Source organism: Bufo gargarizans, chromosome 1 (genome assembly GCF_014858855.1).
Source record: "Bufo gargarizans isolate SCDJY-AF-19 chromosome 1, ASM1485885v1, whole genome shotgun sequence".
NCBI classification, from domain to species: Eukaryota; Metazoa; Chordata; class Amphibia; order Anura; family Bufonidae; genus Bufo; species Bufo gargarizans.
In genome coordinates, this window is record NC_058080.1 from 385,335,171 (window position 1) to 385,354,031 (window position 18,861).

At 41.4% G+C, this 18,861-nt stretch overlaps 1 protein-coding gene across 1 annotated transcript; it reads left to right on the forward strand.

Annotated features, from left to right (window-relative positions):
• Positions 1–9,322: 9,322 nt before the first annotated feature.
• Positions 9,323–17,893, forward strand: TMEM221 (transmembrane protein 221). The gene is made up of 3 exons (XM_044285518.1): positions 9,323–10,663; positions 15,082–15,167; positions 16,855–17,893. The coding sequence occupies exons 1-3, from the start codon at positions 10,377–10,379 to the stop codon at positions 17,421–17,423; spliced, it is 942 nt and encodes a 313-aa protein (XP_044141453.1). The 5' UTR covers positions 9,323–10,376; the 3' UTR covers positions 17,424–17,893.
• The last annotated feature ends 968 nt before the right edge of the window (positions 17,894–18,861 follow it).

The following is an 18,861-nucleotide window of genomic DNA, read 5'->3' on the forward strand; positions in this document are numbered from 1 at the left end:
AATATTTGACAAAATAATTTGCCCCCACACAAGACCATAGCCATAAAATAAAATATGGCTTTCAGAAAATGGCGACACAAAAACATGGTAACATAGTATATACAGTTGCAAGAAAAAGTATGTGAACCCTTTGGAATGATATGGATTTCTGCGCAAATTGGTCATAAAATGTGATCTGATCTTCATCTAAGTCACAACAATAGACAATCACAGTCTGCTTAAACTAATAACACACAAATAATTAAATGTAACCATGTTTTTATTGAACACACCATGTAAACATTCACAGTGCAGATGGAAAAAGTATGTGAACCCCTAGACTAATGACATCTCCAAGAGCTAATTGGAGTGAGGTGTCAGCCAACTGGAGTCCAATCAATGAGATGAGATTGAAGGTGTTGGTTACAGCTGCCCTGCCCTATAAAAAACACACACCAGTTCTGGGTTTGCTTTTCATAAGAAGCATTGCCTGATGAGAATCTACGATACGTAAAACACTAAACAAGAATGGATTTCATGGGAGGATACCACAGAGGAAGCCACTGCTGTCCAAAAAAAACAGTTGCACAAGGGCACCTTGATGTTCCACAGCAGTACTGGCAAAATATTCTGTGGACAGATGAAACCAAAGTTGAGTTATTTGGAAGAAACACACAACACTATGTGTGGTGAAAAAGAGGCACAGCACACCAACATCAAAACCTCCCCCCAACTGTGAAGTATGGTGGTGGGTGCATGAAAGGTTTGGGGCTGCTTTGCTGCGTCAGGGGCTAGACGGATTGCTATCATCGAAGGAAAAATGAATTCCCAAGTTTATCAAGACATTTTGCAGGAGAACTTAAGGCCATCTGTCCACCAGCTGAAGCTCAACAGAAGATTGGTGTTGCAACAGGACAACGACCCAAAGCATAGAAGTAAATCATCAACAGAATGGCTTAAACAGAAGAAAATACGCCTTCTGGAGTGGCCCAGTCAGAGTCCTGACCTCAACCCGATTGAGATGCTGTGGCATGACCTCAAGAAAGTGATTCACACCAGACATCCCAAGAATATTGCTGAACTGAAACAGTTCTGTAAAGAGGAATGGTCAAGAATTACTCCTGACCGTTGTGCACGTCTGATCTGCAACTACAGGAAACGTTTGGTTGAAGTTATTGCTGCCAAAGGAGGTTCAACTAGTTATTAAATCCAAGGGTTCACATACTTTTTTCACCTGCACTGTGAATGTTTCATGGTGTGTTCAATAAAAACATGGTGACATTTAATCATTTGTGTGTTATTAGTTTAAGCAGACTGTGATTGTCTATTGTGACTTAGATGAAGATCAGATCACATTTTATTACCAATTTGTGCAGAAATCCATATCATTCCAAAGGGTTCACATACTTTTTCTTGCAACTGTATATATAAGGCCGAAAAAAGACATTTGTCCAGCCAGTTCGGCCTGTTATCCTGCAAGTTCATCCAGAGGAAGGCAGGAGGTAGAAGCCAATTTTCCCTACTTAAGGGGGAAAAAATTCCTTCCCGACTCCAATCAGGCAATCAGAATAACTCCCTGGATCAACGACCCCTCTCTAGTAGCTATAGCCTGTAAAATTATTACACTCCAGAAATACATCCAGGCCCCTCTTGAACTCTTTTAGTGAACTCACCATCAACACCTCCTGAGGCAGAGAGTTCCATAATCTCACTGCTCTTACCGTAAAGAATCCTGTTCTATGTTTGTGTACAAACCTTCTTTCCTCCAGATGCAGTGGATGTCCCCTCGTCACAGCCACAGTCCTGGGAATGAATAGATGATGGGAAAGATTTCTGTACTGACCCCTGATATATTTATACATAGTAATTAGATCTCCCCTCAGTCGTCTTTTTTCTAAAGTGAATAACCCTAATTTTGATAATCTTTCAGGGTACTGTAGTTGCCCCATTCCAGTTATTACTTTAGTTGCCCTCCTCTGGACCCTCTCCAGCTCTGCTATGTCTGCTTTGTTCACTGGAGCCCAGATCTGTACACAGTACTCCATGTGTAGTCTGACTAGTGATTTGTAAAGTGGCAGGACTATGTTCTTATCACTGGCATCTATGCCCCTTTTGATGCAACCCATTATCTTATTGGCCTTGGAAGCAGCTGCCTGACACTAGTTTCTACAGCTTCGTTTGCTGTTCACTAAAATTCCTAGGTCATTTTCAATGTCAGTGTTACCCATTGTTTTACTATTTAGTATGTACTGATGACTTGCATTATTCCTTCCCATGTACATAACCTTACATTCATCAGTGTTAAACCTCATCTGCCCAAGCCTCTAATCTATCCAGATCCCTCTGTAGCAGTATACTGTCCTCTTCCATGTCAATTATGTTACACAGTTTAGTGTAATCTGCAAAAATGTATATTTTACTGTGCAAACCTTCTACAAGATCATTAATAAATATATTGAAGAGAATAGGGCCCTATTCTGACCTCTGAGGTACCCCACTAGTGACCCAAGCTGAGTGTGTACCATTAATAACTTCCCTCTGTTTTCTATCACTGAGCTAGTTACTTACCCACATACAGACATTTTCCCCCAGTCCAAGCATTCTCATTTTATATACTAACCTTTTATGCGGCACAGTGTCAAATGCTTTGGAGAAGTCCAGATAAAAGACATCCATTGATTTGCCGCTGTCACGTCTAGAACTTACCTCCTCGTAGTAACTGAATAAATTAGTTTGACATGACCGATCCCTCATGAAGCCATGCTGATATGGCGTTATTTGCTTATTTTCATTGAGGTACTCCAAGACAGCATCTCTTAGAAAACCTTCAAACAGCTTACCCATCCATGACAGATGTTAAACTTACCGGCCTATAGTTTCCGGGCTCTGTTTTTGGACCTTTTTTGCACCACATTTGCTATGCGCCAATCCTGTGGAACACTCCCTGTCAGTATAGAGTCCTTAAATATCAGAAATAAGGGTCTGGCTATGACATTACTTAAAGGGGTATTCCCATCTTAGACAGTGGGGGCATATCGCTAGGATATGCCCCCATTGTCTGACAGGTGAGGGTCTCACTGTTTGGACCCGCACCTATATCAAGAACGGAGCGGGGAGTGCTGTGACTGGAGGACTTCAGATTTTTCCGGGGACCATCCACCACCAAGCACTAATCCCCGCCTCTCCCATAGAAGTGAATGGGAGCGTGCCGCGCATGCGCGGCCCATGCTCCCATTAATTTCTATGTAGCAGACGTCAATAGCCGAGCCAGCGCTCGGCTATTTTCGGTGGCCCCATAGAAATGAATGGAGGGGGGCTGCACATGCGCAGTGCGCCCTCCTTTACTTTCAGGGCTCCGTTCTCGATATAGGTGCGGGTCCCAGTGGTGGGACCTGCACCTATCAGACAATGGGGTCATATCCTAGCGATATGCCCCCATTGTCTGAGATGAGAAAACCCCTTTAATTCTCTTAGGATGCGGGGGAGTATGCCATCTGGTCCTGGCAATTTGTCCATTTTAATCTTTTTAAGACGCCGCTGTACTTCTTCCTGGGTCAGACAGGGCACTTTTAATGGGGAATTTACTTTTACATTCTGCATTTCATCTGACAGTTTATTTTTTTCAGTGAATACAGTGGAGAAAAAATATTTAATAGCTTTGCTTTCTCCTTATTGCTCTCTGCAACTCCGCCCTTATTACTCTGTAGAGGGCCGACACCTTCAGATTTATATTTTTTACCATTTATATAATTGAAGAACATTTTAGGGTTAGTTTTGCTCTCTTTGGCAATTAATCTCTCGGTCTCTAGTTTGGCTGCTTTTATTAGTTTTTTACATACCGTATATACTCGAGTATAAGCCGACCCGAATATAAGCCGAGGCCCCTAATTTTACCCCCAAAAAATGGGAAAAATTATTGACTCGAGTATAAGACTAGGGTGGGAAATTGTCATGGAACCATGAACCAGACGTACAACAGAGATAGGTGGAATAAGAAGGCTTTATTGAAAATCAAGCCGTAGCTAAAGTCCAAACGGATGGCTAAACTGAAGCAGGGTCTTGCGTAGACGGAGGTCAGGAACCAGGAGGGTAGTCAGACGTAGCCAGGATCAGGAACCAACGGGGTAGTCAGACGAAGCCAGGATCGGGAACCAACGGGGTAGTCAGACGAGGCCAGGATCAGGAACCAGAAGCAGCAGCAGTCTTTGAAGCATGTGCACACAGGAGGACCAAGCAAGGAACTGAAGCCACAGACCTTCTATATATATGAGCTAGGCATCCAGCTCCTCCCAGTGGGAAGGAGGAGCCGCAGGGTGGGAGGCTACAATAAACCCAGAAACCAAGATGGCCGCCAGCACATGTCAAACGAAGGAGAACAGTGAGAAGGTAAGACCATGACAGAAATGCAGCAGCTACTGGTAAATTTCAAAAATAAAAACAGATACTGTACCAATAAAATTACATTAATTGAGGCATCAGTAGGTTAAAGGTTTTTGAATATTTATTTCAGAGAAAAACAATATGGTATCAACAATAACTTTAACAGTACAAAAACCAACTAAAGCGAATATTCGATTTTTGGGAAAATACCAGTTCATGCGAATTTTTATGCGAAAATTTGAATGCGATTTTTTTTTTGCAAATTTTCGCAATCAAGACCTAGACTCGAGTATAAGACGAGGGGGCTTTATTGAGCACAAAAATATGTGCCAAAAAACTCGTCTTATACTCGAGTATATACGGTATTCTATTTTTTTCCTTATAGTTTTTGAGTGCTTCCGTGCTACCCTCCTGTTTTAGTGATTTAAATGCTTTCTTTTTGTCATTTATTTCTGTCTTTACAGTTCTATTTATCCACATTGTTTTTTTCTTGTTCCTTAACCTTTTAGTCGAACTTTTTTGAAGTTCGATATTTTTGTTCCTCCCTAAAGAAACGCTCTTTTGAAGGTTATTACTTTATGGTCACTATTTCCCAGATGTCCCCCAACCTGCACATCTGTTGTTCTGTCAGGCCAATTGGTTAATACTAAGTCCAGTATGGCCGTCCCTCTAGTCGGGTCCTGAACCAGTTGGGAGAGGTAATTGTCTTTGGTTATTGCCAAGAACCTGTTTCCTTTATGAGATATACAAGTTTCAGTTTCCCAGTCTATATCTGAGTAGTTGAAGTCCTCCATATAATAACTGTCATTTATACCTCATACCTCACATATGAGTATATTGCTGTATATACTGGCCAGTAATGGGTAGTGGGAGGGGCTATGAATGGGGCATGGGGTCCTCATTTAGATTCTAGGTATGTGGTCCTGTAATTTCTAAGTACGCCCCTGGTGGTAACACACTCATTGTGAAAAGGGTCGAATTCTGAAACTGCTGCTAGGTGACTTTTACCTGTTCTCTGAACCACAGCATTCCTGGTTTATAGATAACTTTCTCATACATGTTCTGTGCATAATTACAGGTAATATGGCCATTTAACACGTTCCTCCATAATCACTTATTAACAGCTTTAGCTGATGTAAGAGAGGATAAAGACCTAAAGATTGTTTTAAGTGTATATTTTAGACATTTAGGACTACAGGTCCTTCTAAAAAAATTAGCATATTGTGATAAAGTTCATTATTTTCTGTAATGTACTGATAAACATTAGACTTTCATATATTTTAGATTCATTACACACCAACTGAAGTAGTTCAAGCCTTTTATTGTTTTAATAATGATGATTTTGGCATACAGCTCATGAAAACCCAAATTTCCTATCTAAAAAAATTAGCATATTTCATCCGACCAATAAAAGAAAAGTGTTTTTAATACAAAAAAAGTCAGCCTTCAAATAATTATGTTCAGTTATGCACTCAATACTTGGTCGGGAATGCTTTTGCAGAAATGACTGCTTCAATGCGGCGTGGCATGGAGGCAATCAGCCTGTGGCACTGCTGAGGTGTTATGGAGGCCCAGGATGCTTCGATAGCGGCCTTAAGCTCATCCAGAGTGTTAGGTCTTGCGTCTCTCAACTTTCTCTTCCCAATATCCCACAGATTCTCTATGGGGTTCAGGTCAGGAGAGTTGGCAGGCCAATTGAGCACAGTAATACCATGGTCAGTAAACCATTTACTAGTGGTTTTGGCACTGTGAGCAGGTGCCAGGTCGTGCTGAAAAAGGAAATCTTCATCTCCATAAAGCTTTTCAGCAGATGGAAGCATGAAGTGCTCCAAAATCTCCTGATAGCTAGCTGCATTGACCCTGCCCTTGATAAAACACAGTGGACCAACACCAGCAGCTGACATGGCACCCCAGACCATCACTGACTGTGGGTACTTGACACTGGACTTCAGGCATTTTGGCATTTCCCTCTCCCCAGTCTTCCTCCAGACTCTGGCACCTTGATTTCCGAATGACATGCAAAATTTGCTTTCATCCGAAAAAAGTACTTTGGACCACTGGGCAACAGTCCAGTGCTGCTTCTCTGTAGCCCAGGTCAGGCGCTTCTGCCGCTGTTTCTGGTTCAAAAGTGGCTTGACCTGGGGAATGCGGCACCTGTAGCCCATTTCCTGCACACGCCTGTACACGGTGGCTCTGGATGTTTCTACTCCAGACTCAGTCCACTGCTTCCGCAGGTCCCCCAAGGTCTGGAATCGGTCCTTCTCCACAATCTTCCTCAGGGTCCGGTCACCTCTTCTCGTTGTGCAGCGTTTTCTGCCACAGACTTCCCACTGAGGTGCCTTGATACAGCACTCTGGGAACAGCCTATTCATTCAGAAATGTATTTCTGTGTCTTACCCTCTTGCTTGAGGGTGTCAATGATGGCCTTCTGGACAGCAGTCAGGTCGGCAGTCTTACCCATGATTGCGGTTTTGAGTAATGAACCAGGCTGGGAGTTTTTAAAAGCCTCAGGAATCTTTTGCAGGTGTTTAGAGTTAATTAGTTGATTCAGATGATTAGGTTAATAGCTCGTTTAGAGAACCTTTTCATGATATGCTAATTTTTAGAGATAGGAATTTTGGGTTTTCATGAGCTGTATGCCAAAATCATCAATATTAAAACAATAAAAGGCTTGAACTACTTCAGTTGGTGTGTAATGAATCTAAAATATATGAAAGTCTAATGTTTATCAGTACATTACAGAAAATAATGAACTTTATCACAATATGCTAATTTTTTTAGAAGGACCTGTATATGACAAGCTACATTCTTGGTGACCCTAAAGGGGTTGACCACTTTATGCTATCTTACAAATCGGTAGGAAACAGCACTATAATCAACTTAGCAATGTACTAATATATGGGCTTCTATAGAATTCTCCTATGCTTTTCAGTACCAATCTTATCCCAGCATGGCTGCTGGATGGGGGGTAGTCTCCACTGGGTAACAACGCGCATGGCATGGCCAATGAGTGCAATCAAAGTTTCATGCAAAGTGTTAGGTAATGGAGGACTCTGATGGACAGGTCTAGTCACGTGCGGTGCTCCTCCATCTGCAACCATGTTGGACAGGATCTCTATGTATACATGAACGTCTACTGCACTATATAGGAAGCTGGCGAGGCACACCAGGGGACAATGATGCCTTTATAACGGTATATCAGTAAGTTTATTATAGTCTAGCACATTTGTAAAAGTTAGGATAAAGTGTCCAACCTCTTGGTTTTAAACATAGCATTTTAAGAAAAATACCACTTTTCTGCAGCAATTTTCCAGGTAGTTTTTCCAGTGGGGAGGGTGCACTGTAGACATGTGATTTCTTTAAGGCAATTTTGAAAACTAAAATGCACTACAAATAATGCATTTCACTACAAATAATACACTTTTTGTGTGTTTTTTTTTGGTCCAGAGTATTTTCAAAAGCCATACAAACTGTGTGAAGGTGTGTGAAGGAAGCCTAAAGATTTACTCTATTTTCAACAATCCTACAGAAGCTTATTCATTGTATATTGAAATTTAGGCAATTTCTTACATGGGTAGTAACTGCTCACTGCTTTCAAAAGCTTTACTTGTGATTGGATGGTAACCTTCTTTGTTCACATATAGCAGCTGAAAATTAGTCTTGGCCATGTGAAGGACGTATAGGTGCAGGACTGGTTAGTGTACAGTCAGGGTGCTGTCACACATAGTGGTGTATGCAAGGCTGAGCCACGGCAGTCATAGGGCAGTATTAACTGTTTGCTGTTTGTTAATGGCAGTGCGTTTTTTAGGCAAACTGCGCCTATTAAGACGCAGCAATATGTACTTCTTTTAGAGCGGACCTGCACTTCTTGGCAGAATTGCATCTGTGTCTCAGCCATGTGCCTCCCCTAGGTGTGACAGCACCCTTATCAGCGCTGTGTCCTGTACCAAGCAATGCACTTGCATGTTCATCACATGACCAGGACAGATTTTTATTTACTGGAAGTAAACAATGGAGGTTCCTACTGAATGACAGCAAGCAGAGATCTTGAAAACAATGACTTAATCAAAAATTAATTAACTGTTCTTTAAACAAAGAATTAACTTTGCTTGCTGAAATCGAGTCACCAAAAAGCTTTTTCTGAAGTGATGTTGAATAAACGCCTGCGATGAGACGCGGCGTAAAAAATATAAAATACTCAAGTTCCAGGTTTAACCAAAGTTAATAGCAAATCCACTTTGTCCCTCCTTTGAAGATTGGTGAAGATAATCCACGTCTTTGTCTGAAAAGCATTGTGATGGATAGGTCAAAACAGGACTCTTGCAAGTGGATGAAAAGAGAGCAGATGGGTAATTGGCATTGAGTGCTGGCCTTCCTTTAGAATAGTCTATTCAACATCCTCCAATCATTTCTACATAAAAGAATAGATCTGTCCTAGAAAGTCCAGTCTGAAACCTCTGCTGGTTATGTATGAAAAGTATCTTTTATGTGACATGTTGACACATTGACCAATACTCTGCAACAATGTTTTAAAATGTAGCACTGCATTTTCATAATGCCCCACGACATGAAGCGGGCTTATTCTACATACATCATGTTGGTGCACATACCTGCCGTATTTCTGCTTCAAACCACATTGTTCAATTGCTTATCAATGTCTACAGAACTATAGATGTCTAGAAAATAGAAAATTCTATAAGAGAATCTTATATTTAATATTTTGGTCTGTGCTAAATATAACATCAATTAAAATCCTCCAAATTCAAATTAAAGGATAGCTGCCCCCCCCCCCCCCCTCATTGTCACATTGATTTCTAGTTGGGGAAGAGGTTAAAAAGACGGTTGAAATTCCCGCCCATGCCCCCTCCTTCTGTGCCTGGACCAAACAATTCAGAGATTCCTTCTTTTATCCTGTTGGAAACCCCAGAGTTTCTGAGAATCTGAGAAACGAGGCAATCTTTTCACAACTCTCTCTCTTTTTTTTGTACAGATTTTAGATATTTTTTCTCTCTGTAAAAGGTCAATCAGAGGAGCTCATTTTCAGGAGTTCATCAGGAGCTTAAAAGGCAGGTTCCTTTAAGGGGTAAGGTAAACATTAGGAGTTATGACTTTCTTCTGTTCTAAGTGAGATTGATATAGTGATGGAGGGAGACGTTTAAGAACCTTCCGTAATCTAAGAGGCTTTAGATTTTCTGTGAAGGTGCTTGTATGTTGTGTCAGTGTTTTGTACTTATACCCTACATTTAAAGGAGTATTTGTTTTCTTATGACTATATAAGTTTCTTTTGCATATTAGGTTTGCCAAGGGAGTTATTAAGTAAGCACAGATTGTCTTTTTTATACCTTTAAGTATATATATATAAAAATTCTGCATCTGTTATTATAAGTAGCCTGCTTTCTTATATTCATTTCAACAATAATAGTACTGATTTGGGAGTACGGTTTTGTATTTTTACAGTAGTGTTTGTATGCCAAAGGTTGGAGAACACTATATTCTTGGATAGACATTATGATGTAAGCACAGTTTGTCTTTTTTTTTTTTTTTTTACACTTTTAAGTATACTTTTTTCTTTACTTTGGTGCATATATCTATTATTATGTATAGCCTGCTTTCTTATGTTCATTAAACAATAGTAGCCCAGATTTGGGGGTACGGTTTTATATTAGTACATTTCTTTGTGTAGGCCAAAAGTTGGAGAACGCTATATTCTTGGATGACTAAGGTCTTTTGTATCGTATATATAGTACAATACAACTCTGTACTTTGTGGCATAGGACAGTAATGATGTGTAAGACTGATTATATTATATTTCCAGATAGTATAATATGTATTGGGACTGTTTTTTACTAAGTATTGTCATTTTAGAGATTTCCTTGCGTTGTAGGTCCTATTGTGCATGTCTGTAGCATAATCAGAGAATAAAGTACATTTGTAGGTAAAGTCTTGTAGGCTCTATTCTAGGGTAAGAGAGAAAATTCTATACATCACCCTAATACATTGCTGCGAAGAGACCAAAAATGGTTTCTCATTACAGCCATCAGTCCATTATAGTCCTTGCTCTTTTTGGCATTTTGTCTGCCATCATGGCCTCTCTGTCCGTTATCCTAATCTTCCAAGTTCAAACTACTACAAAACAAGGGGATCTCAATGCGGGGCTAGGCCCTGCTGCTGGTAGGATCTTACTGCCAGCTTCAGCAGTACTGGCTGCTCTATGTCTTGCACTAAATACCAGTTGCCTCTTGCTTTGTCTGCTCCTCTCCTATTTCACTGCTGAGGTTTGTCGTGAGGACCCAGATTCCAGGAGGTGAGTACGTTACACAATAATATGGAAAATGTGACTGTGGACTTCATTTCAGGAGTGTGGTCATTGGCTCACTCAAGTATAAAATGTAACATTTTTCAGGCAGTAGACTTCTTACAATAGCACTAGGTCATAGCTTGTTGGAATTTGATGGTAACAAACAGTTTGGTCAATGTGGCATTGCACATGATAATGGGTATCGCCAGCACTTGGTAGAAAAAAGTTGAAACCTTATTGAGACATTAGAAAATGAACTTGAGGCTGAGAACCTACTACACAGTGGCCTCCTACCCCCTCATTAGACATACAGTAGCTCAAGCTCTAAGCATGCATTTTGAGAACCTGCTCTTTCCCTCCATAGTCTCTGCCCCAGTTTTTAGATGCTCATCCTTTGTTCTGAGCAGTTCCTGAAAACAATGTCCCAGCATGTAGCTGCTTCCAGCTTGTTAAACGCCACGTCACAGTCAACAGTAAGGGACAGTCCCATCACAGGCAATTTTAGGGGAAGTAGTAATGATTTCAAAAGTACGGCATATGCCCAATTAGCATCACAAAATAATAAAACAGCAAAACAGTTTTTTTCCCCAAATTTTTATTGCTTATATTTTTAGTTATTTGTAGTTTACACGGAGATGCAAGTCCCTAGGTTGTCTTATTTATGATGTGATGACTTAAAAGGGTTGTGCGGTGGCTTAATATTGATGGCCTGTCCTCAGGGTAGGTCATCAATATCAGATCAGTGGGGGTCTAGCTCCCGGCAACCCTGCCAATCAGCTCTTTGAAGGAATCATGCCACTCGTGCAAGTGCTACTTCTTCTTCAAGATTACCTGTGTGCCATCTCCATTGTAGAGGTGGAACAGTGTAATTACAACTGCTCCGACCTATCAAGTGGAGACATGTGCAGGTAATTTTGAAGAGGAAGCTGTGCTCGCATGAGCGCTGTGTCACCTTCAAACAGCTGATCATCCAAGTGCTGGGACCAAGGCCAATCTAATATTGATGATTTAACCTGAGATTAGTCCAAAAAGGTCAATGGCAGCATGTCCTCCAAAAGTTCTTTATTCACAAAGGGTCCATAATAATGTACAAAGGTGCCAAAGAAAAATGCAACATTTCGACTACATAGTAGTCTATCTCAAGCATATTACAGAGTGAATTCCAATACCTTATATAGTGTATCCCTAGCTCATACCTCCCCTAGCTCATTAGGTTTATCAATTACACATCATCATTATGTGTAATTAATCAGCTTAATGAGCTCTCCATTCATTCTCAATGGGACTGCTGGAGATGTCTAATATAGTGCTTGAAAATTTGGCACAGCTAGTGATGAGCGGCATAGGCAATATTCGTTTTCGCGAATTTTTCCGCATAATATTCGCAATAAATTTGTGAGTTCTAGAATCGCCATCTCCAGTCATTATTTTAGCGATTGCGCAAATCGGCACTAATGATGCACATTTTTTTGCGCAATACGTGCAACTTCACATTTTATCAGGTCTGAGTAGATATTACTGATTGGTGCACTAAGTATTGTTGTGACATCACAGCACTATGTCTAACAGAGACACTAATCCCCATCACAGCACAGTAATTCCTATCACACTACCTAACACCCTGCACTGGAACTCAACTTTGGTTTCATCTGTCCACAGAATATTTTGCCAGTACTGCTGTGGAACATCCAGGTGCTCTTGTGAAAACTGTAAACGTGCAGCAGTGGTTTTTTTGGACAGCAGTGGGTTCCTCTGTGGTATCCTCCCATGAAATCCATTTTTGTTTAGTGTTTTACGTATCGTAGATTCGCTAACAGGGATGTTAGCATATGCCAGGGACTTTTGTAAGTCTTTAGCTGACACTCTAGGATTCTTCTTCACCTCATTGAGCAGTCTGCGCTGTGCTCTTGCAGTCATCTTTACAGGACGGCCACTCCTAGAGAGAGTAGCAGAAGTGCTGAACTTTCTCCATTTATAGACTATTTGTCTTACCGTGGACTGATGAACAGCAAGGCTTTTGGAGATACTTTTATAACCCTTTCCAGCTTTATGCAAGTCAACAATTCTTAATCGTAGGTCTTCTGAGAGCTCTTTTGTGCGAGGCATCATTCACATCAGGCAATGCTTCTTGTGAAAAGCAAACCCAGAACTGGTGTGTGTTTTTTATAGGGCAGGGCAGCTGTAACCAACACCTCCAATCTCATCTCATTGATTGGACTCCAGTTGGCTGACACCTCACTCCAATTAGCTCTTGGAGATGTCACTAGTCTAGGGGTTCACATACTTTTTCCACCTGCACTGTGAATGTTTCCATGGTGTGTTCAATAAAAACATGGTAACATTTAATTATTTGTGTGTTATTAGTTTAAGCAGACTGTGATTGTCTATTGTTGTGACTTAGATGAAGATCAGATCACATTTTATGACCAATTTGTGCAGAAATCCATATCATTCCAAAGGGTTCACATACTTTTTCTTGCAACTTTATATGAGCTAACTATCTAATGTAATTAAATAAGGATCCAGATGAGTGTGCAAAGCACAGAGCACAGCAATAACACTGCTGTCTCTCTCAGAACGGCGAAAAACAGCAGAAAATGACTGCTGGGGAGAATATTTGTGATTACGAATATATAGCACTATATTCTTAATTTTCGCAAATTCTCGAAGTGCCAATATTCGCTATAAAAATTCGTGATTAGAATATTCGCGATCAACACTAGGCAGAGGCCCTTGAAATAAAAAAAACTCTGCCACTATTTACCTCGTCAGGTGAAATATTCATGATCCATAAAGTTCTTTTTAGAGTCTGAGTTCTTCCTATCCACTGAACTCAAATGCAGGAAACAGGGACTGCGTTCTTGCTTTGCCCTGTATTATAAAAAAAAAGCCTTGCCAATGATATTTGCTAAGCAGTGGAGCAAATACGTTTGGACAGTCACTTACAAGTGGTACTACAAAGATCTGGATGTGTCATATACTGTAGCAGTAAAGGCTTGTTGCAAACATTAATATGAGCCAGAAGCACCTACAGATAGTAATGGTTGGTTAGGTTAGTGTTGGCATTTTTTATTCTACTTGCAAGTGCCTACATTCAAAGAGAATCTGAGTGGTCCTAAAAGGGGACTTGTCCTGACAAACAAGTAACAGACAGGCAGGTTAAGTGCAGTGTTTCTAAAACTAGATGTGCCAAATGGTGCAATTTAAGACAAGGTGCACTCAGATAAGTAAATGTGGGCCACTGTGGAACTATGGAGGAAGCTAAATGACACATAGCCCCTCACCATCTACAGTCATCTTATGGAAGGGAGCTCCGTCCGGATGGGACAAAAGGCAGGCCAAGTATGGGGGAGTGATTTCAATAATATAGAAAACTGCACAAAAAAAGGATACATCAGTAAGGCCTCTTGCACACGACTGTATTGCTTTTTCTGTATTTTGTGGTCTGTTTTAAACGGATCAGTTTTTCCATTTCAGTAGTGTTTCCGCTTCCGTTCCGTTGTGCAATTCCGTTTGTGATCCTTTTTTGTGTGGATTGGAAACGGGAGACTACAATAATGTTTAAACAGTAAGTACATGAAAAAATTGGGCTGGGCATAACATTTTCAATAGATGGTTCCCCAAAAACGGAACGGATACGGAAGACATATGGATACATTCAGTATGCTTTCCGTTTTTTATTCGGACCCATTGACTTGAATGGAGCCACGGTACGTGATTTGCAGGCAATAATAGGACATGTTCTATCTTTGAACGGAACAAAAATACTGAAATGGAATGCATACGAAGTACCTTCAGTTGTTTTTGCGGACCCATTGAAGTGAATGGTTCCGCATACGGACCCTGCAAAAATGGAATGGAAAAAAAACAAAAACGTTTGCATGCAAGAGGCCTAAGTGACATAAAATCATTATTAATAGCCATTGGTTTATATTTGCAATTAAAAGGACAACACTTTAAACCTTGACTTTACTAGTTCAACCCTATCAAGGGCAGTGCAGCAAGGAACATGACTTTTCCAGGCATATATTACATTAAAATATGCTCTTCCTGGAGGGAAGGCTCTGTAGCCATCAGATATTTTTAGAGGTCAGTGCCTTTCCGAAAGTCAGCAGTTCCTGCCCTAAGGTTGCAAGTCATAATAAAAACTGCACACTATAGAAAGCACATATTGGGTCATTTAGCAAAGTAGAACTGGCTTAGTTGCCCAATTAGATTCCACCTTCCATTTTCCAAAGGAGCTGTCAAAAATGAAAAGAGGAATCCAGTTGGTTGCTAGGGGAAACTAAGCCAGTTCTATTTTACACCAGTTTGATAAATTACGCCAATAGTGTAAAAATAAGTGCTATGAACATAGTAATAGGAATATGCATCACAAATTTTCTTCCCAAATGGAACATAATAACATAGTCTTTTCTATGTAGGTGTGAATGGTTCCTGTTAGATAACCGAAGTATACGCCAATCTGCAGTCTGCCTCTTTTGCCTTGGACTTTCACTATACTTGGCAGGTAAGACATTAGTGGTTTGTATCCAGTAGTAAATACCAGTACAATAGTCTATAATCTCCTAAAAATGTGATTCGTCGGGTTGGATTTTTTCTCCTGTGGTCAGTTAATGTATGGTATGACTGACCACATTTGGCCGATCACTAGCCATCTTGTGCAAGTACACTCCCAGTCCCCGATCTGAAGTGTTGATGGTCGGATCATTTGTATGAACAATCCGACTATTTTACATTGTTCATCATTACACATCATGAATACGGATGAGTGAACGGTGAATTGCATTATAGATTCCGTTACCGTGTAACAAAACGCAATTCAATGACGGAATGCATAACGCAGTGGTGCCCAACCATTTCTCGTCTGAGGGCCGCACTAGACATGGTATAAATTTCGCGGGGCTGGAACCAGGTAGCTTTGCCAGAAAGAAATGCAGACACTGTGAGGTGGCACGTGCGAGCATTACTATTGTAAAGGGGGAAATATCTGGGCATTTTTACTGTGAAGGGGGCACATGTGAGCTTTACCACTGTGAAGGGGCATATGTGAGCTTTATTACTGTGAAGGGGGCACTCTCTCTACTGCCAGCCACAGCGCAGACCACCGCTACAGGACACCAGATCCAACCAAGACGAACACCACTCATGTCCTGGCCTTCCCAAACAACAAGGTTCCCTTCTTACCCCTCAAAGCCATGTACTGCCAGACCCCTGCCACATGGACTCCACTGGCCCTTCAGGATATCCCAACTGTCCTCACTAAGGAACCAGCCACACTTATAGGGGCAGCCCTCCTGAAACCACACTGCTCGTCATTAAGAGTCAGCCCTTCCTTCCTCCGGTACAGTCCGGTCACAAGGTACAGCCTTCCGCACAGTAGGAGCTCAGCACTGCAAGCAACTACCCACGTGAACGACAGCGGTGAGAGACACGCTGAGCCCACACACACAACGCACCCTGCAGAGTCCACACACACACAACGCACCCTGCAGAGTCCACACACACACAACGCCCTACAGTCACAGAAATGATTTACTACTCACATTCGTTCCCTGATTTGCCTCCAGGCTTTCTGTACTGCGCCACTGCAGCCGCCCTGGAGTGTACCTTCTTCTGCTCCTCTAGCTGGGCGCAAGCTCCGCCTCCCGTCACTGCGCGGGCCGGATCACACAGCTTTGCGGACCTGTTGTGGCCGTAGGTTGGGCACCACTGGCATAACGGAATGCCTTTAGAGGCATTGCATTATGCATTCCGTCAAAATAGAAGTCTATGGCCAGCATAACGGATCCGTCCAGTTTCCGTTATGCAGGAGAGAACGGAAAGCATAATGGAATGCCTCTAAAGACATTCCGTTATAAATTCCGTCATTGAATTGCATTATGTTCCGTGGTAACGGAATCCATAACACAATTCACTGTAAACCCGAAACCGAACTTCAAAAACGGAATGCCTAATCATGAACTGGTGCATGATATTAAATGAGACCTAAGCATGCAGCAAGCAAAATGGATTCCCATAAAAAGCTGACAATTTTTTGTTAAATTCCTGATTCATCCCAGACTGGAGGATAAAGTGATTTCTGAATTAGCTTTTATTGCTAGTAGTTTATCCCAGAATGTTTTCCATCATGAAGTCTAATATACTATCTCAACATTACTGTATATGTGTAACTTTTTGTGACTTTCTCTCTACAGCCCTTTCACTCTACATGTTAATCATGTTTGAAATTGAAACAGGAATAGCCAGCTCCTGTATTCTCAGCATGGGCTCCATCTTTATGATAGTCACAGTGGCTCATACGCTACACAAAGCCTCACAGGTCACCTGCCAGAACCACGACCAGCCGGCAAGTACGCTCTATGAAAATGATTCAGCCCATGAAACAGACCTGAATGATTCTACACCTTCCTCCGACCTCCACGATAAAGAATTGTCCCATGTGCGGCCACATCCGGAGATCCACCGTGAATTCTCCTACCCTCCATTTCTTCAGCAGCAACAGCTGCAGCAGCAGCAGAAACCACAAGCTCTTTCTCCGCTATTCAACAATGCACAATGTGTAATGAAACACAACGAGAGTATGTGCAACAGCAACAGGGACAGGGACGAGCGCTACAACATTCCCAGAATACAACGGACGCTTTCTGTCGAGTCTGGACTCACACAACCAAACAGTAGACCATGGAATGGTGGACCACAAGAGATGAGAACAATGGTACTCCGAAAACCAGGAGTGATCGGGAAGGACTCCACATTAGTATGACCATGTTCCACCACTGCCGATCCTGCCAGAAGGATGCAATACATACTATTTTACCTGTTATGGAACGGATTTGTTCAAACACTACTGAAGAAGGAAGGAAATCCACTAAATACAGTGTAAAACTGATAAGGATGCTCAACCAAAGACATCACTGATAGAGCACTAAAGACTGTTAGAACTGTGTAGTACGAGGCTCTTATTCCATTCACTACTGGAGCTGTGAAGGCCGCCATTAAAAACATATACTGGCAACCAATCAGATTCCAATTTTCATTTTTCAGAGCTCCTTTGGAAAATGAAAGGTGGAATGGCATTGGTTGCTATGGACAATTAACCCGGTTTTGATAAATCTCTCCATAATCTTTGTGCTGGTAAAGAATTTGTTTTTTAGGGTGTTATTTTTTTAAAATTTTTATTATTTAAATTGCTATAATATCTGTTTCTTACAAAAAAAATTAAACATACTGCTAGTTCTCTCCTACTACTAGGAAACCTGTGTATGTCCACATGTAGCCAAAGGGTTACAGATTTTTTTTGTCTAGATTTGGAAAGTGAATGAGATTTTAACAAATCTTATCCACGCGCTGTGAAATATCAGGGCAGAAACTGACACCATGGGGAGATTTATCAAAACTGGTACAAAGGAAAACTGGCTTAGTTGCCCATAGCAACCAATCAGATTCCAGCTTTCATTTTTCACAGCTTCTTTGGAAAAAATAAAAGGTGGAATCTGACTGGTTGCTATGGGCAACTAAGCCAGTTTTCCTTTACACCAGTTTTGATAAATCTGCCCCTTTGTGTAGATTTTAAATCGGCACTGCATGCTCGTTCTGCTGATTCTCACCCTTTGCAATGCACAGGGCAAAATCTGTGGTAGATCCGTGACAAAATTCACACCTGACGCGTACAAATTTTGGTAAAATTTTTGTAGCTGCAACCAAATCCAGAAGAGATTTTTTCCATCCCTTGTGGACTTACTCTATAGATGCTCTTGAAGGAATCAGACGTACAATTTGTATTTTGGGTATTAAAGAGGACCTGTCACCACCCCTGACATGCCTGGTTTAATTGCTTCATGCGTTCCCCGTGCGAGTCTGTGCAGGTACACCCCCCCAACTGGTTACCACCCCTTGTCCCCTTACTGCAGACTGCTGGCAATTCATTCATAACTTCTAGTAGAAATAATAAAGGAATGGTACAACATACAGACATAAGAATAGAGGCTCCAGAAGTGTTATTACATGGGGGGTGCATAAAGCTAGTAAACCAGGCATGTCTGGAGAGGTTCTCTTTAACTTCTCTGAACACGTCAGTTACATGGGTATTCTCTGCAGCAAGCACTGCATGTAACGTTAAAGGGTCACTGTCGGACAAATTGTGTTTACTGGGGGCTTGCTACAAAGATTGTTAGAATGGAGGGTCTGCTGGCAGCATATAC

Excerpts from the sequence above, each read along its gene's own strand:
- TMEM221 (XM_044285518.1), top strand. The coding sequence starts at position 10,377 with ATGGTTTCTCATTACAGCCATCAGTCCATTATAGTCCTTGCTCTTTTT. Across the intron at positions 10,664-15,081 it reads GAGGACCCAGATTCCAGGAG|GTGTGAATGGTTCCTGTTAG; the intron begins GTGAGTACGTTA and ends TTTTCTATGTAG. Across the intron at positions 15,168-16,854 it reads ACTTTCACTATACTTGGCAG|CCCTTTCACTCTACATGTTA; the intron begins GTAAGACATTAG and ends TTCTCTCTACAG.